General features: G+C 40.6%; 1 protein-coding gene across 6 annotated transcripts in view; it reads right to left on the reverse strand.

Moving 5' to 3' along the window:
- DYNC1I1 (dynein cytoplasmic 1 intermediate chain 1) overlaps positions 1-20,332 on the reverse strand; it is a 193,093-nt gene that overhangs the window by 161,701 nt on the left and 11,060 nt on the right. For 2 of the 6 annotated variants that reach the window (XM_075746142.1, XM_075746145.1), the window contains exons 2-4: positions 14,704-14,818; positions 12,051-12,165; positions 9,251-9,341 (exon numbers count right to left, since the gene is read on the reverse strand). In XM_075746142.1, the coding sequence (XP_075602257.1) occupies positions 9,251-9,341; positions 12,051-12,165; positions 14,704-14,811 (314 nt within the window). In that variant the 5' untranslated portion in view covers positions 14,812-14,818. Of the gene's footprint in view, positions 1-9,250; positions 9,393-12,050; positions 12,166-14,703; positions 14,819-20,332 lie in introns of all 6 variants that reach the window. The other 4 variants (XM_075746144.1, XM_075746146.1, XM_075746143.1 and 1 more) reach the window with 2 other exon arrangements.

A 20,332-nucleotide genomic window follows, 5' to 3' on the forward strand; every position in this document is an offset into this window, starting at 1 on the left:
CTATGTGCATGAACAGAAATAGCAAAATCATTCCAGAAGGGGATGAGATTTTTGCTACAACTAGGTTGAAACAAGAGCTCATGGTATAAGAGTTATCAAAATGTCAAAATTTCTAACAACATCAACAGTCAAAATTTTTCATGACCCAATTATCTGACTTTTAATATCTGACCAGCTCAGAAATTTTATTCTGATTTTTGAATTATTAAAGTAAAAAAGGACAACTAAAATTTCTGAATCAAAATCAGTTTTAAATGAAAAAACAAAATGTTTTGCTTATAAAAAATGTAATATGGGATGTTTAGACCGTTCCAAAATTCCTTGGGGAAAAAAAAAAAATTGATCTGGAGACTTACCAATATCTTTCCAGTGGCAGCAAGTCACATTTTAGGGACTTGAAGAAAATTCCTAAAAAAATAGTTACCGACACAGCTACACAGAGTGTCTTTTTAATTTTTCAGATTAAACATTACATTGTGAATGGGGATTTTTCTGAGGGGCTTTTCAATAGGCTAGTGAAGGAGAAAACATCTACATGCACAAACTGCACTAGTTTAACTATGTTAAACAGTTTAACATAGAAGGTGATCTCACACAATTTAATTAAATCAAGATGAAATTCTGCGTAAGAGAACTGTTTAAGCCGAGCTGGCCTTAGCAAGTAAGTTGTTTTGTTTTAAGAGGATTAGTGTTTTAGTCCCTAAAATCATCTGATTGTCTAACTAAATATATGCATGATATGCCTGGAAATAACTACAGAGAAGTAACTACAGCTGGCCTGATAACCTAAATGGTTAAGTGGGGCTTTATACATTAATATTATTTTCTTCTGGATGCAGCTGGGGCTCAGGTTTCTAAGGCATTTTATGAAGCACCCTGGGAATGGCAATCTTTCCTTCTCCTTTAATTTATAGCATGGAGATGCTTGCTAATGAGAAAAATAATCAAAGATCTGGAGGACTGAACTCTATCTATCCTTTAGGAATGAAAGCATGAAAATCCTTAATGATGCCCCAGGCTCACATGCTAAAAGGATTGCAGATGATTCTAATTAATATGGACCATTCTGACTTTGTAACTGGCACGCACTGAAAAACACTCCCTACTTTCTAGGTCATATATACAGACACTTGAAAGCAACTGCCAAATATCAATCCCTAAGGTGTCTGCTTGTGTTTATAGGCTAAAAAAAAAATAATTAAAAGAATTGGCAGGGAGAGGCTTCAGATATCTAGGGCTAAGTATACATTGAATATAAAGGAGATGGAATGTGGTTCTTCTTGTGCAGGCACAAAAGGAGGGAAAAGACTGCAGGAAACTGTCTTCCTCCAGCCTTGTATACTGACCTATGCAGGGCCAGATGCCATGATGTGTGCAAGCAGTTCAACGCAGCCCCCGCTCCATGGAAAGAGGACCGTCCCGCCCTAATACTGTCCTGTAAAGGGGCTGGGGGCAGGAAGCATGAGAGATTTGCAGCATCGCTTTAAAAAGCAGGAGAGTTCCTACAGAAAGATGGCTGAGGCAGCCAGGGTCCCCTCGGGCAAGGGGAGGAGGCCAACACTGTCACTCCTTCACAGATGCCAGCACGATTCAGGTCAAGAAGGCTTAAGGCACAATTTGGCCTCTAACACTGTTGGAAACTGTAAGATAAAACACGTGTGCCAAGAGATCCTGAGGATGGTGTCATGGTAAATTACATGGGAAAAAATTTAACAGCTGGGGTGCGTATTTCAGCCTTACCGTGTCATGGCAAACATCCCGTACCAAGCCCAAACCCCCCAAAACACAGTGGCAATGCCAGCATCCCACGGGTTATCCCGTTTGCTTCTAGCCACCAAGCAAACATTCCTCTTGACTCTCCACTGTGAAAGACTCATGTCTGCAATACACAACTGTCCCCAGGGTTACAATCCTTCTTCTTCTGAACAAAACGCCATTCAAGCAAAGGTCGCCATAAAGTAATTATTTTCCCTCGGTCTTTCCTGCAGCTCCTTTAGAGTCTTTACATTGTTCTGTGCTTTCCTTTGGCTCAGCCCATTTGTGAAATACATATGCCACTAACACAGCCATTTAAAAGCCATTTTGTACATATAAACTGATCTTAAAAAAAACACCATAAAAAAATAATAACCTGCTACTAATAACAGTTCCGGCTGCAGCTCCTGAGGCAATACGACACAGGCCCACTTGTACTGGTTGCATTTGAAGAAGGATCCCTATCATTTGTGAGTGCAGTAACACAATGAAATGCTGGTAATGCAAAGCTGAGCGGCAGTGATGAAACAGCATCATGGCACGGAACCTGTCAAATGCATTTACTTAATGATAAAGTAGCTAAGCCCTAGGCCATACGGTTATGTTAGCAGTGGTTTTAGCAGATCTTACAGAAACATGGTTTTGTTAGCGTCTACAAGAGATGTTTTCTGTAGCTAAAGAGAAGATAGGAAATACGCTGCATGGACTGTAAAAGGCAATCATCTACTACAATAATCCAACCTTCCCGTATAAATGAAGTAGAGATGAGGATCCACCTTCTTCCTTTGACTTCTTTATCTGTCTCATTAAACAGACATTTAAAAGGGAGAATGGCATTCTGATACCCTTTCTTCAGCTTGTCAGTGTGTTATATTACTGTACTACACAAGGAGCTGTTTAAAAATAAAACAGTGAAAATAAAAGCTGAGTTGCCAAGTCTGATTTTTCAGGCAAAAAGCCTGAAAAGCACAGAACCTAAAGACTTTGGTGACATTTAGATACGCTCATGAGAGATCAGCAAACAATCTTTCCGATTTCAAATATTATGTGGCAAGACCATACTTCTTAACTAGAGATGCCTTTTTTTACTTGACTGACAATAAGCAAGATTAAATACAAAACTGTAGAAGGGTAAATACAATAATGACACGCTCTGACTCACTCGCTGCCCAGATGCTCCAGAGCTACCTCTTTCCTTTTGATTGTGTATCTGAGAAACAAGAAATGTTTCTGTTTGAGAGTCAGACATGAAGCAATGCAGGATTAACACAAGTCTTGTGCCTGTTTAGGTATTGCATTATAGAGCAGAACACCTAATAACTGTACAAAAATGAGTAAATAATATGCTGCAGTGAAAAAGGACTGGAATTACATCAGGCCAATATAAACTGAGGGTGGACATCAACACAGTGAAAAAAAAATCCTAATGTATTTCTTTTTATACTACATATATATTCTTTTATATAAATGGCTCAAAGTGGCCCTGGTAAAGGGAAGCAACTCAGAATCATATCTGATGGAAACATACATGAATGCAGACTAATATTGTCAGCAAACTTCAAAAGAGAGAGAAGAAGACATGCTCCTGACTCTCTACCACTAATGACACCCAACCTAATGTGACAGCTGCTACCACGTTCTCTGGAATACAACTGGGAACACATTCAGAGGTCACAGTAACTGCAAGATGGACTGACACAGTGGACAAAAAATTATGCTAACAGCCAAAGCCAAAGGTGAGATTGCTTCTCAGAGAAGTTCTCCAGCATTACAGACAGCTGTTCTATTTCTAGGATTGCTCACATACTGTATCTTATCTAGAAATAAAAACCTGTGGTGAGATAAGGCAATCAGGATTCCAGAGTGGTCTAACTTCTACAGCATATTACTTCCAAAAAAAAAATGGCATTTTACTGCTACAAAACCTCTTTGAGAAATCTGATTTCCCTTTATTTTTTCTTTTCTTTGCTGTCTAATGCTATGCTCAAACTCATTCTCACTGGAACTTTCATTAAATATTTACAGCTTCATCTAAATAAGGACTAACCCTGGTCCACTGCAAGTAAATGTCACACACTGAAGGAAGCTAACTGATTTCAGTGCATCAAACGCATCTCAAAAACTGCAATATCAATGGAACGACAACATAATTCAGGTAAGAAGCATTTAAGCTATGTATTACGCAGTGCCATAATCCAAGTAAGAACAATCATTAGCTGTAGCCAGGCAAACCCACCAAAAAACAATGGACTGTGAGAGAAATAGTATGAAATAATCCACCTTGTATTATTTTACAGCAGATAAAACATCACCATTCTATGAAATAAGCTACCAGAAGATGAAGAATGCTTCCCATCATCTCTGTCTTGACAGGAGCCCATAAAATAATCAGGTATGTCAATGTATGGGCAGCAATATATGCAAGTTAGAAAGTAAAACAGCACAGATGAAGCTGTTGCAGAAAGAATGGCAACCATTAACCTTTACACGTCCATGACAACTGAGCCTGGTGCGGTTTAATGAGCAGATGGAAGGTGGGAAACCTTATACGCAGCCTAATAGGATTCTCATGTTCCAGTACAAAATGCACGCAGGGAAGTGGTGCACGCATGGCACTTCACTGCACGCACACACACACCACCCAGCTCAACAACAAATGGGATGCTACCGTGCAAACCTGTCACTGTAGGGTAATAAAGCTAGCTGGGAACATACAGAAGCAGTGAAGGATGCAGGGAAAAAATGGGCCATACAGATAAATCACACCTTGGTCCACAAATGCAACTCCTCCAAGCGTGCAATACGCCAGAGTGAACACACGGACACCCTGCAGATAACACAAGAATTCATATGAATGCAGGCTAGTATTAGCACATGAAAGCTACGCAGCCACAGGAGCGCACCCTTCCAGCACAGATACGTTTCTGCTATCTTATGTTGAGCCGGCAGGCAAAGCGTAGACCAACACTTGTACTCTGGCTTTACTTGTGACTGGACACCGGGGCTTTTCCAGAGAGCTGGCTCAGCCCAGAAGACCCGGTTTTGCACTGCCTGGCTCTGAAGTACTGTACAAGGTCTGTCCTTGTGTAGTCTCCCGGATGACACAAACATGCAGTTTATGGCTGTGAGTGCTGAGAAGATGAGATTTATGAATGGCTAAGGTATGCTGAGTAGTAAAACATGCCTCTCCATGGGTGCCGTTTCATGACAGTTGCACTATAATAGCTAGCATCCTCTCTGGCACACTAAGGTAGCAAAAGTTCAGAGTATCTGCTAGGGAGGGCTGAGATAGTTATCGCAAAGAAGCTTCATATTAATAGCCCTGGAGAGGCAAATTTGTGTTCACACTATGCTACAGCACAGGAGTCTCGGCAAATGCTTTTACCTCAGCCTCTTTCTACTCAACATTTACTCAAATCTAGTTAGCTGAAATCCACATTTCAGTTATGCATGTCTGTATAAGCTGACCATCTGCAACAGGACACCGGGCATCAACAAAGTGCTTAGAAAATACTAAACAAAAAATACTTATCTTGAAAGAGCCAAGCATACTCTATTCCAAGGAGAATCTTCATGAGATCCTGCAACATTGTCTTGTGGAAAATGAGTCATGTCTGAATACAGCATAACAGAAAGCCTTGCAAACCAGGAACCCATCCATCCAGAGACAGGTATCTGTTCAGACTGTGATGTAATTTTCCTGTCCTATCTGTGTAGCACAAGCAACACAGCCATCAGAAAAGTGAGGTGGGGTGTGCAAAACAATGTGGAGACAGACAAGTTGCTCGCTGTCTAACAACAGGGCTCTAAGGAATTGTTCAGAACCACCTGGTAACTAAGAGCACCACATACCAAATCTATTTCTTAAGCCCGTAGTTATGGTAAAATCTTCCAGAATCAAAGTATAACACACCTCTGCCTACCCAGAATTAATCCCCAAGATCAGAAAAAAAAAAAAAAAAAAGTTGGCTCTCCTGTCCAACTGAAAGCATTCAAAGAAAACCATCAGTAGTTTCTAGCACCATTATTCATCTAACATCTGCTCATTCTTGCAGTTGCTGTCATGGCTCAGGGGGAAGCTGGAACGCTCCTGAAACCTAGTGTTATCCCTAGTGAAAAGACAATGACAAATAGCAACATGGTACTAAAGATCAAGCAGCAAAAACCCCCATACAAACCTGGGCTACACAGGACAGAAATGGTTCCATAACTTAGTGCTATTACACAGTCCGCCCCACACCTTCCCCTAATAAGCTTAATGGCATCAGAGAAAAGATGACATTGCTCTAGCTATTGTGCTGGAGATAATGGACAATGGTCCTGCGCGGTAGCAGCACTACTAGTCTACAGATCGTATGGCAGAAGGGACCATTGTGACCATGCAGCTTTTCTTCCTGTGCAAGAAAAAAAGCTGTACGACTTTTCTGAATGAATTTTTGTTTGACCAATTATCTGCCTGTTGGGCAGGCACATTATCCTGAATGAGCGATGGCCAGTGATGGAAGATTCAATAGAGTTTTCATGTAAATTTAGGAGTGATTAATTTGTCTCATCATTAAAATTTTACAAAGCTTTTCTGGTTTTATATTTGTCCAGCTTCAATACCAAACAATGTGCTGCTCTTACCCATTGCCTGCTGGAGCCCTTTTGCTCCCCAAGTAACTATTATACTTGGGGAGCAAGTTACCAGTTGTTTTTCATCTTGTGAAGTAAGATTGAATTAGGTCTGTGTTTCCAGGATAACAAATACTTAACAGTGTCCAAACTCTCCAGTTTACCAATTGTCCTTCCTGAAAAGTGGATGTCAGAAACTTGGATTTCTGGCTAAACTACGTGTACGGTTCTGTAAGAAGTCACAGGTGCTTGCGCATCAAAACATACCTCAGATATACTTGGTGATATTGGGACCCATAGATTAAGTCTGACAACTACCAGAAGCACCAGCAACTCACAGAAGTATGAACCTAACCTAGTTCTGCACCAGAAACTGCTGCCTCAAATGGGAACGTATGAAGATCTCTTGCTTTCTTCAATGCTTTCAACAGGGCCTCTCTCGTCTAGTGAAGCAATATCTATGACTTCACAGCGTCTTTTTTTTTCATATCTGCATCTTCCTCTGGAGACCACTTCAGCAATGACTAATCAGACTGCATGCAGGATTTCTGCCAGCCTGTGCGAGCTTGGCATTTCTGCAGCAGTGTTAGCAGCAACAACAACAGACGAGCCGTGACTGGGGCATTAGCAGCTTTGGAACTAATCTGCTCTCCTCTAATGCCTGTGCTCAGTCTACCGTTGTACAGCAAGTTTGCAGCAGAATGGGGAGAAGGGGAAGATGTTACAAGCATGACGGCATGAGAGGGGATCCAGCAAAAGAGCCCTCCATCATAGAGAGCGAGGTGGAAGGATGCATTAAAATGAAGCAGAGTAACCTTGCTTACGCAGATAGGTATTCATGTACGCAGTAGTCAAAATAAGTCAGAAATATGGTCTGGGCATCTCTCAGAGAGAAAACAGCGGAGGTGATTTCATGCTTTTTACCTGCTGTAATGACAGGTCTACCAACATTCTGCTCTCCAGTTTTGACTGCTCCATCACACATGCGTGCTTGAGTGCACTCGTTCACACAACCACACATTGAGCACATCTACCTGCACCCAGTGACAAACTTATTGCCACCCAGTACTATCCACAGGTTACAGAGATTCCCTGGGTCCTGGACCAGACATCATTGAATTGCCATTACCACAAACCAATCGCTCCAGGCAAACACCTGCAAGCGGCCTTCCTGGCACAAAACACAGCCCTTTCAATACCAGAGGATGGCAAGCAAGGTCTGGGGATTCCCACGCAATTCCTATTATGGCCATAAGAAGCCAGAAAATGGGTCCAAAATGAAAGTCCGCAACGCAGTATGTCACGAGCTGTGAAGAAGAGGACAAGCGCCATTCTCCTCTGGAAGGACATGTGGTCATGTGCTTTCATTGCTTGTTGCTGACAGGGATCTGAAGTGCTAGCATGGGTCAGAGTAAAATAAATTCTTCCACGGGCATTCCACTATCTTAACAGCAAAAAATTTACACCATTAAGGTTCAGAAGAAAACCTGGAATTTAGATGTCTCCAGCCAATGTTGTCATAGCTGTATGTAGGACTGTGGGAAACAACTTTATCCTGAACAGCTGGCTATGCTTTGCTTAAAAACAATTTTTATTCTGCTCCAAGTACTTTGATTTGCTGAAGTGTACTGCATTTATTGATGAATGTAGCATTACACTATTCTCTGTGTTTTGAACCACCATGTCTTACAGGCTAGGGCTTTCCTACTTAACAACTTCCATTTCTTCTAGAGAGCAGATCTGGGAGAAGGGCTGAGCAGATTTCAGCAGCAGCTGCGCAACCTCCACATCACAACGGATGGCGTCTGCATCTGCCTGAACAGGCACACAATATAATTTCATTTTACAGAAGTGTGATTTTTCTAAGCAGAAGGCTAGCGTGGTATGAAATCTGGTGATCTGGTGAAATCTGAAGCTCTGTGACATTAGTGTTGATGCCTGTAGAGGTATGGTGTCTACTCCTGACAACTGTTAACTGCAGAGAGCAATCGCTGTGTTCTCAAGTCATTAACAGTGTCTTGGCTCGCAGATTTGGATGAGCTGACAGCTTAGCTTTATGTTGAATTAGTTTGATAAAGAAAGAGCTAGTAGGACTCATGTTTCATATTTCTCAAAATATACAGTATAGTTGCTTGGACCTCTTCTTCCTTGAACATGCGCTCCTTTACCAGCAGCATCCTCCTTTCTTTTCTCTTCCAGAGCAGGAATTATTTTGGGATTGCCACTTCACTTCCTATTTCAGCCGTACGAACAAAGATAAGAAGGTTGGTCTTCTGCCCATCCCTTACACACACCCCACCACCCCTGTCCAACAAGAAGAGAGCTGCTTCCCTCCCACTCTGCATAAAACTCTCTGATATCCACAGTTTCCAAGGCAGCATTGCCAGTGGGTCCCGGGGTATTTCAGCCTGTTTCTCTACAAGCTGATCCTGTCAGTGGCACACACTGCGATGAGCAGCCACGCAAGAACCCGAGGCAGCCTGGGTTACACCTGGGAGGACTTCAAAGAGGACTGGTTACGTGAGCAAACATAACTCACATGAGTAACAGGTTCTACCACTGGGCACTTCCCTCTGTTTTTAGTGTATATCCACACAGAATTCACAGCTTTCTGTGGGCTATTTTAGAAGCGTAAATTCTGTTCTTGCTTCCAATATGAGGTGTGCGGCTCGTGGCTTAAGACCTGCTTGCTGCATGCATTTATTTACCTCCCATCTGAGATCAGTCTCACTGGATGGTAACACAGCGTGGAAAATGCAGAAACAAAAGTACACATTAGATACAGCATGTTCTCATTTACAGAAGCAAAGGTAAAAATGGGAAAGTAAGAGCAAAGTGAAAAACCCACATTTATTCAATGCTACCGACTCTTGTGTCTTACCTTCCTATGGGTCCCAGATCTCCCGAGTCCTGGCTGCCTGCGTCACTGGGTGTGCTCACTGATTTCGAAGAGGGAGACATAGGGGTTGGGACTAAATAATGAAAATAACAGGTATCCCATGTTAACACATGCAGCGACTGCACTGATGAAGAGCAGTGTCAGACAAATCAAAACCAATGGACCAAAATGATAGTGGATGAATGAGTAGGAGAGTTTGAAATGGTGAAAGCAAATAAGGAAGGAAAGAAAAAGAAAAGGAAGAGAGTCAAGTGAATTTTAAGTCTTTTGGAAGTGTTAAGACTGACATGAATTTAGACAGGACTGAAAGCCCAATGGGAATCTACAGCTAATCAATGGAGGAGATATCTGTGGAAATAAAACAGCACTTGTTTTCTTGAGTATAGCTTAAAGTTGACTTGCAGAAGATTTTAAAAGTATGAGGAAATATCAGGGGCTCGTCTTGTCGAAAAACTAAGTGAACTCTTCTGGTAAAGTCAAGTAGGCAATAGAACAAGCATACTTTTCAAATTTTGAATTTAAATCAAAAGCCAGTGTCCATTAGATATGGTCTAAGACTGCAGTGTGGATATGACATCAAAAATAAAAGCTAAATAAGGAAATCCAGCTAAGCTGAAATCATTTCCCAAAGATGGTGAGAATATGTATTAGATTGCTCAGCGATCATGTTTGTCAAGTGATTTAGGTCATATAAAGTTTCCATTTTGGGTGGGATATGATTTCAACACTCAAGGAAATTTTCCCTCGGTTTAGATGCTATTTGTCCAAGTTCTAGAAATGATTTTCTCTTTGGCTTGCCAGGGCTTTTGAAGCATATTTCATGCAAAGGCAGTTTTGCTTCCTGAAACAGGAAAGGAAGTTCATAGCTCAAGGTCAGCCCGAGTTAAAGCTCTTCAGCAAGGAAATAATAAATAAAAAAGTAAAAATATCCTGATTTCTTTTAAAATGGCTTCTCAAAAATATTTAAAATGCAGAGATGGCTCCAGTCAAGATTTAATGCAACTGTTCTTCAACACAGCCACATTGAATAAAACACAAAAAGGGGTTTTAATGCAAGAGCAAAGTTTCCCATTTGGTTTAAATCATGTGCATTTCCTTTTATAGATTTAACGGAGTAAAACTTTAAACTATTTTGTTATGCTTTATAATGTATAATGACAGACCTGTCAAGAGATTTGGATTTTCCATGTGGTCAAACATTTCATGCAGATTCTCACTAGAGACTGTCACAGAAATGACTGCAGCATGAAAAGTGAATTCATTTTTGTGACAGCCCTTTGGCAGGTTACAGGTATGGCGTGGCTGTTTATGTATTCCATGTTCACAGTGAGATCTGGGTATCATATGCGGATCTGAAGGCAGAACTGAAGCCTCCTTTGTATATTAATTGTGAATGTATATACAGGGAATGAGAGAGGGCAAAATACTATTCTTTAACTAAAACGAACCATCTTATATGTGAATTTTCATGTTCTTTGGATAGTACCAAACACAAAATAATTAACTAAGATAAGAATTTTTAATTTGCAACATGAATCTATGTGCTTATTGAATAATACGATAAGGAAGTATATCCTCATTTTTAGATAAAAATTAGTATTTTAAATGCTAGAAAATTAAAAATGTATCAGATTTTATAATATCACAATGTAATTTACAAAACATATTTTATGATACATAAAAATAACCTAACCATTACTTGTCAGACAGTTCTTCTGAGAAGTGGTATTTAAAAGCTTCAGTCACTATATCATAACTTATAAAAATAGTAACTTTTCTCAATAAATGTTGGTTGATGCAAGTTGTGAATTGAAATCCCAATTCAGAATGTCACAGTCTACTTGGATAGGCAGCCAAGCATCTGTTAAGGTGCTTTCCTAAATCAAGGCTTCAGTATTTTGTCAAATTTGGAGTTTTCCCTAAATATTACAGGCAAGAACATCTAGGGGTAAAATCCTAGATTCAGCCCCAATGAATTTAATGACAAGGCTTGGCACCTTCAGAGGGGCCAATAGTGCAGCTAAAACAGTGACAGTGATTCTGGATTCAAGGGAGAAGAAAGCACAGGAAGGAAGGAAGGAAGAAAGGAAGGAAGGAAGGAAGGAAGGAAGGAAGGAAGGAAGGAAGGAAATTTCTCACTTTAGGGCCACCCAATAAGTGAGACAGAACTTAATCAAGGTAACCAAAATTCAGATACTATAAACTTTGCCACATGTATTTTTAGACTTTAGATTCTAGAATAGAAACATCAAAACCAAAAAAGAGGTCACGCACATGAAACCAGATCTAAAGTCTACAGTAATGATGATAGATGTGATCTGTCTTTTTATTTCCCCTCTCTAGTTTTGCTTGATTTTAAAAGAAAATAAATGGGAGTTCCCATACGACTATGCTCCTCCTTCCTTAGCAAATGCTTAATCTGAATTTTTGAAACAAAACTTGGGGCTAATGAATTATAGCATTTATAATATTATTTTGTGGGTCATCAGATAGATGTGAGACTGGCGCAGTCCATCAGAAAAGAAATCACTCCTGGTATGCAAAACCAACCTGCATTACGTTCACAAAAATTTCTTGAAGAAATGAAACAGATGTTTTTGGCAATGACAAGTACTCAAAATGCCATGAGCTGGTATATGTGAATGGTATGGCAGGCATTCAAACAGAAGAGTTCACTTCACTAATACAGCCAAAAATCAAAAAAAGCCAAGCATGCTTTAATAGAAAGAATGCATTCATTGTGGCAGAGCTGAATGCTTTACACTGTGCTTCTCTTAAATACCTAGAGGTGGTTCTGGGGATATACCAATGCTCTGTAACAAAGCTTCTGTCTCTCTTCTTTTGCGGTCTAGGTCAGAATCTTCCTGAGCTGGCTCCTTCTTTTGCTGTAGATCAGCCTGAGTAAAAAACAAAGCAAAACAGAAAAGTTTCATCCACGTATAATCAGCTCTAGCAATTAAGTGTGTGGAAAATATTTATAGGCACCGCTGCTTAGGTACACTTTGAAATTCACTTAGATACATTTAGATAATTTATAACTTAGATAATTTATACTCTGTATATCAATAATATTTTTCCCTGAATGCATGGGAAAACTCATCTTTGCAAGTATATTTGCAAGGATTTTTACAGTACACTGATGGACATCTTCTGCCTCTCACTCATCAGATGCAGCTTATTCAGCTAATATAAAAGCCAACCATAGAATAACAGATATCATTACCCTGAATAAAAATGGCCCCTTCCTACTTACTCAAGGATCAAGAAATAAAATTTCATTGGACTTCAGTGGTGTAGCTTAAGGCCCTATATTGGTCCCCAGCACTTGTTGGCAATAAAAATACTTTCTCATAAATGTCAACATCTAATAGGAGCAAAGGAAAGGACTAATGTGTCTAAACCAGGATTTTGGCAGCCCCAGGCACTAACAGCCAAAACTAATGTTCCACAAGACCCCTCCCTCTTTGCTTAGATATCTGTATCCACTTGGAGCTTCCTTATATCTATGCTAGCCTCCTTCTCTTCTAGTCTACTGGGACCTAGAAACAGGAGGAGCAACATCTGCATTAGTCAGAATCCCTTATATTTGGCTCACTGTTCCCCAATTCAGTAAGGCAGAAGGAAAACACCAGTACCCCAGCCTAGAGGTTAGAGTACTCCCTTGAAAGAAACAGGCTTGCAACCCTTCTCCCAAGTAGATGAGGGAACTGAACCCATGTCCCACTTTGTAGTCTAGTCCAGTAACCAATAATGCAAGTAAAATAAAATGCAAGTGGTCGTGTCTATCATTTCATCATGTCTTAAATACAGCAATCTCAGCATCGTTCTTATAGAGAACGTATGGCAGCATCTGCCTCTATCCTTCGGATCCTAAGGTGGCTTCTAAATCGACTGATCCTATCTAACCTCTAGACAGAGAGGTTTTCCCTTCTGCTGAAACCAGAGTGTGGGGCACAGGGGTCTCGCACGGTGCCTCAGCCTGGTGTTGATGATGGTGCAGGCACAACAGAAAACCTTGAAGTTCAGAAGCATCCCCATGCTCTCCAGTTTGGACATGGCCAGGATGCAGAAGAACATTGCTTTTACAGACAATGACAAAGTTCAGCCACATTCCTGTGCTCAGCTCTTCCCATGAACTAGCCGGAAGTATCTCAGTTGTAGACAACTCTTCTGCACCAGCGTACATGGCTAAGCACCTAAGTGAACGTTAGACTTCGCTCCTGGAGGCCGTCAGGCATACCAGTGCACCCCGTTGACGGTGCCACTGTTAGGCACCGTGGCGTAATCTGTAGACCTGGGTGTCCAGAGGTGGGTCTGGCTATCAGGGCCAATGGAAAGTTCCAACCACCACAAGATTTCCACAAGGCATTAAATCAGAGGCAGGGGACAAAGGAACGGCCTTAATAGCTTCCTCGAGCCGCTAGCTTGGCTCCCTTCCCTCTAATTCATTAACAGGCTAGTAATGAACACTGAAAATGTTAACCTCTAAAGTCCTGCTTACAGAGGACTCCCCTCGTGACTCCAGGAGCCTCACCGGGGGGTGTGCTGGTAATTGCACAGAAATGGTTCAAATGAAAAAAGATTAAAAAGACAGCCAAAACTGGAATGCTGATTTCTTGGATCACATCACATTTCCACAGTAATTCCATGAAATTCATGTACAATATTAAAGTGTCAGTTTAAAAGGAAACCAGTTATTAGTAAAGGATAACAGGTGCTTTAAACTATGGTAAGTGTTGACATTTGAAGGAAAGGAAACATAATCACTTAATGCTTCTCTGACTTTGCATGAAAATTAATATCCACTCCCTGTCAATTCTCACCTCTATTCCACTAAGTGACTGAATAAAAAGAAGTACAAATCCCTTAATGAAAAACCTAATGCATATTGTCAAGGACAAATAAACTAATATGTCAATCAAACTTTAACGGAACTGAAAGATGCACCCATGCCAGAAGATGAAAATGCAATTGCAATTATGTTTTACTTTAGTGGAGAATAATAATTGTAAATCTGTTACCTTAGCTAGTAATCAAACTAGTCTTCAGAGTACAAAAATACATATTTAGGTTGTAATGGCTTGAAAAAAATGTAAGCCCTCTTTCTGTCTTTCCCCACTCTCCACTCCCTTTCCATTGAAGGAGAGCCCAGGAAAAAAAATTGTGGCAAAGCAATTTTTTCTTTCTACACACACATACACATCATGTTGTCTAAACTGTTGTCATCTGACAGTGCATCGGTTTTAAAAGCAATTCCCTCACCCCAACTTTCTTGATTAGAAATAAGCATTTTGATTTTAATGTTAGACTGATGTGGGTTTGAGGATCTCATTCCACATGACAGATACCTTGGGGTATACGGTACTGAGACGTCAAAACCTCAGCAAGCACCTTCTGCAAGCATGAGCTATCTAAAAGGCATTTTGCATATTTACCTCTTTCTTCTTCCTTTCTTCCTCCTTCCGTTTCTTTTCTTCTCTTATCTGAGCCAAACGCTGCTTTTTGCGCTCAAGTTCTGCTTTTAAATCGCTTTTGTCTGACATTTTGACTCTGTTGGAAACAAAATTATGGAAAGCAAGTTGAAAACAGAATTGATTTTTCTATTTACTGAAAAAAGATACTTAATTACATTAAAAACAGTGCTTCTAAAATTGCTACAAATGTATTTCTATACAAACTCTGGCCCTTGGACTACACTGACATTGTAGAAAGCAGGATATTTGTTTTGCAATTTTTATTTCGGCAGCTCTGCCAGACCGTGGGACCCAGATCCATAAACAGATTTCAATTTTAAGCACGAGAACTAGATCTACCCCAAGCAGCCCCATACCTCTGAGACGAGTAACGATTTTACTCGCAAAACCTGGAAACACGATAGCTTTTGCTTCTCCACGAACAGGGGGCACCCAGGACCCCCTCCCGTTCCGCTGGTACGGCCCCACGCAGACCACCAGCTCCGTCTCAGTATCCTTCGCGTGCTCCCCCCTCCGGGGAGCTCCCTCACCGAGCTAGGGGCGATCCTGCGCAGGAATCTCCTCCACCCTTTCCAGGGAAAGCTGGGCCATTCCCCCAAAAAGCTGCAGGCAAGGCACAAAACCAGGCAACCCAGCAAACCTGAGCTTCTCTTTAACGAAGCGGCACATTGCTCCGCTGACAGTCTCGTGCTCAGCTCATCTCTCCAAGAGGCAGAAGACGTGCCTAATATTCCTGATTCGACTCCAACCAAGCAAACGTGGCAAAAGCATTTCTTCTTAGCTGCTAAAAGACCCTCCTGCCATTTAAACACAGTTGTCTGTAGGACAGTGATATGAAGCCATGCACACCCTTTGTGTTTCGAATCTCTCTATGCTGTTGTTACATGAGCCTTGAAAGTGAAGGGTAAAGAAATATCACCATATAGAAACAGAGCCAGAACTCTAAAAGAACACAGGACACCAATCTTTTTCTACAGTTTTTAAACCCCACCAGTGTTGCACAAATCTGTAACTTAAGTCACAGATTATTTATTTATTTTCTAACATCATCAGCATTATGGGCCATCATCTAACTGTAGTAATACTGATTTTCTTATTAGCACTTTACTTCAACGACAGTCCTGACTAATATAGACATTCATGAAAAGAGTTAGCTATGCCTTTCCTATTAATTCACACATCACTGACCACATCCACCACTGCAACCCAGAATCAATAAGATCAATGGCAGTGCCATGTATATGCAAAGGAAGTCTATTGTTTGCTTGATGCATGGGAAATTTAATTGGCAACTCTCTGTTAACAGTAATGAGAACTCCACCCATACTACTGCCTGGGTGGATGGACGGATGGAGAGTAAATCTGTATGCTAAAAAATATACAGCACTTTCACCCATCATAAATTCCTCTGCAGTCATCAGCTTCCTCCTTAAAATGATAAAAGCATAGTTAGCCCACGATATGGAGAATATTGCCAACAAAATGCCACCTGCACATTAAATGCAACCTCATCCCCAAATGCTTTGTTGTCTTTGCAAGCACTTTCCTTTCACGAAAGAAAAGAATAAAATGTGGAATCATAAAAGGAAACCCTTCAATGAAAATGGCAGCCGTAATAGCAGCATGAGGAATACCAGAGGGGCCAGCACACCTGTATCCGTGTGTGGACCACAGCAGGGATCCTAAGGTTTCCCAGTCAAACTCCCAGCTGAAGCCCACCAGCAGGACTTACACCAGTCCAGCTCACACCAGCACAGATTCTGCACTTACTTCAGCAGAGCTGCCCATCCTGGCAAGGTACCCTGCAGTCCTTTCAGGGCAAAGGGACTCCCGGTTCAACCCACAACAACTCACAGTGAATGGTATAGCTAGGAAGGACATTAAACTGCTAACAAACTGCCATTAAACTGGACCACTGGCTGTATGTGGAGGATGATAATTTATTTATTCCTCCATCAGTCTGGTCCTATTCATGATGATATTGTTTTCAATTTGAGAAAGGGAAATCAAAACTGTCAGAAAAACTGCATTTGATATCAAGAAAACTAAGCAGTAGCACCTTAAACAACATTTATCTATGTGATCAGTTGACGTCAGCAAGCTATTTTTACATGAGAAAATGCCCAGAGAAGAAAATAAGCTTTTTAATGGAAGTGCAGGTAGTATTTTGCCTATTAATCTGCCCAGGATTTGTGGGTGTCTTTCAGATACGGCTGAAATCCTATTTGAAGTCATTTTCCTAATCTGTTGCACACATTTAAATTTTGATTATGAAGTTTCCCCTCAGAGCCCTTCGGACTAGATAGTTTTTGCATCCTTTTAGTTCTGCAGTTTGGCAACAGACAGCGAGCTCCTGTTTCTATGCAAAAAATATGCAAATGCGTTTTAAGGCTCATGACAGAAACCCTGAGGGTCCAGCATCCCTTTCAAGCTGTTTGTCAGATATCAATGAATGGCTTCCTAAAAATTCACTCCCTTAATGCCAGGGAAGCTAACTAGCTTTTTCCCTGATTTGAGCATCACCGGTTTAGTGCCTGGCCCCTTCTTTACAATGCTCCAGTCAGGGTGATCAAATCCTATTATAACGTTGCCCTATTTTTAACAAAACAGATCTTACATACAACAAAGATGATGTATTAAATTTCCTTCAAAGAATGTTGCCAGAGCTGAGTTATAGAAAGAAATTAATCTTGTTACTTTCATCCTGCATATATTATAGTCATGCCTTAGCCCCCCGAAAAGCTTACCAACCTTCAAACTGGCTATTTACAATTTCAGCACAAATTGAATACCAAGGGTACGTAACCAGCTTTCTCAGATGTCAGCAAATCAGCAGTAAGCAATGAGGCAAGCGTACTTATCTTTTGACTTGGCATTAACCATAGACTTAACATTCTGTACTCATTACTGGAAACAAATTTATAATAATTGCCATTGCGAGTGCCAAAAGGCATGCCACACCAAAAGAGATAAAGGCAAACAGTAAAAAAGATTTACTTTTAACATTCTCTGTGGTGCAGAATGACAGCCCAAGGCTTATGTACGACCTAATCTTCTCCAGCCTGGGAGAAGGCATTGGTCAGAGGGAAACAGTAAGGAGCACATTTTGTGGTGAAGTAATTAAATAACCCATCTGGGAGAAGGAACACGTAGGAACCAACACACAGAACACTGCATTAAATGTAGAAATAGTTCTCATAGCAGGGCAGCAGCCAAAGGCTCCCCTCTTCGAGGGAGGTGCATAATCTTAGATCAAGTTTTATTTTGTTTGGCCCAGTTTACTGTCAAGTGACCGACTTTTAAAAGGAGAGAATCCTCCCACTCCAGAACAGCTTACACCCAAGTGCGAAGACAGGTTCTTGAGATGTAGCAGGGGACACGGATGTGAACCGCCTTGCACAGAGAGCACTCGCCTGCACTGCCCATGCTCTGAGGGAATCCTCCTCTCTGAGAGCCACTGGAGGAAGGAGTCTGCTTCTTTTTTAATGAAACGGACTGTTGTATGTCAAGATGTCAGTTCTCTCCGTATGCCTTAAATATGCCTCAGATTTCCCCTCTTAGGCTTGGAAATACAGCCAATTCCACTTGCACATCAAAGGGTCACCAGACCACCCGTCAGGATGGCAGCCACCCGGGCACCTGCAAATGCAGCACCGACGCTTCTGAGGACTGCGTTCTGGGACTTCACCATCTACTGCACTTATCTCACTACATCTGGATGCCCACAGTCTAGATGCAGAGGTGTCCTTACCACCAATGCAGGTAAAGTCAAAAGAGTCTGGGTATCCTAGGATGTGGGTATCCTAGCAGATGTCTAAAACTGGTTAAGATTAAGCATGCCCCAAAGCCACCCATTCCTCTCCAATGATGATAAAGGGCCCTGGGTGATCAGTTAAGTTCTACAAATCTCCATCATAAATGTCTCAGACTGGGTGAGAAGATTCCTGCCCTTAATACACTTCCAATAGTTCCTTTTACCTTTGCAGCATATGAAACAAGATCTTTGAAAGACCATTTACGTTCATCTTAAAATAATAACGGTGTTTGCACAAACTTCTCTGCTGTACAGAACACAGACAGAACTACTCCACTAAGCTCATCGCACAGGTAGTAACATCTCATGACCATTTCATTAGTGGCATCAGTAAGCACATAAGCATGGAAGATGTGAACAAGAGTGTTTTACACTCAACTGGACTATGCAAGTACTTTTATAGGTACAAGCCTGTCGACATTGCAGTTTTATGATAAGCTACAAGGTCTTTATCAATGATCAGTATCCCAATATTTGAGCACATGTTTTTTCGAACCATTTATATGAGCACTTAACAGCAGAAACAGCCATAGGCATCTAAAAAGGTTTACTACAACTGCAGACCTAATAAATTGATACTTGCCAGAGTAATAAAACTACAGTTACAGAGGTACAGAGTGCAACACATGTATGTAGCTTGGACTAAATATAAGAAAAAAGAAGCACGAAGTGCCCAATGTATAATGAATAACATAAAACCAAAGAAGATCATGACAGTGCATGCTTTTTATAAGCAGAAAAAGAAAGTAAGATATAACGTCTCCTTTCTCTTAAAGCCTGTTCTTTATATCTCCTGGAATAGCATCTTGACTGTATGCTATTACCAAGCTCATCTAAAAAGAAATCTAAGTTTCCAAATCTGGTAGGAGATAAAAAAGCCTACAGATTTTATTGCTTTTTGGTGTTTGGGGGATTTTTACATGCTGTTCACTCACTAAGCTGCACTAGAGTAGAACTATATTCACCACTTCATCAGTCTTTCCTGTTTTGTGACTTCCTATGACTTCCTTTTCATTATTATCTATCTCCATTGCAATTACCAAAGGGGTTCATTAAATACTGTTACATATGGCATTAGTCATCCTATATAATTAATTATAAATAATTGGTTCATTAATATACTTTTCTAAAATAAATAGGCAGCATCTAGTACTTGTAGATGCTGTACTTGTATTATTCATATGCCTTCATAAAGAGCCAGTTACTCTTGAGTCCAAAACTACAAAATGTCTTGAGGAAGATATTGTGCAAAGGAAGTTGCACAATAAAATACATTACTCAGTGATTTTTGGTTTTAAAGAACGGGTTTATGGAGTGGGAGTACTATTACTATTCAAACAATTACATGTGGAGGTTTTTACTGGAAAAAATGACTTATTTCTATTATGTACCATATTTGTCCTTATTTTGTACAGACTAACACATTTCCTACAGTTAGGAATATAATACATTTTTACAACAGAAGAAATTCCCATGGGATCCACCTATGACTTTACAAGTCTAAAGTGTGCATGCAAAGTATGAAATTGCACAAGGCAGATAAACATCTTTGGTCTGCAAGAAACCAGAGGGAGCTGTTACCCTAGCATAAATGCATTCTAATCCATGGTATTCATTTGAAAATAATGTTCAAAACACACTTCAAATGGGCAAGAGGAGCTAGAATCATCCTCCTGAGAGCAATTTTTAAGCAAACATATGAGTACCTCTTTTCATCATGCATCAGAATTTGTAGTTGACTTCAGCTGAATAACGTAAATACTTTTGCTAAATAGG

This window comes from Balearica regulorum, chromosome 2, assembly GCF_011004875.1.
Source record: "Balearica regulorum gibbericeps isolate bBalReg1 chromosome 2, bBalReg1.pri, whole genome shotgun sequence".
NCBI lineage: Eukaryota > Metazoa > Chordata > Aves > Gruiformes > Gruidae > Balearica > Balearica regulorum.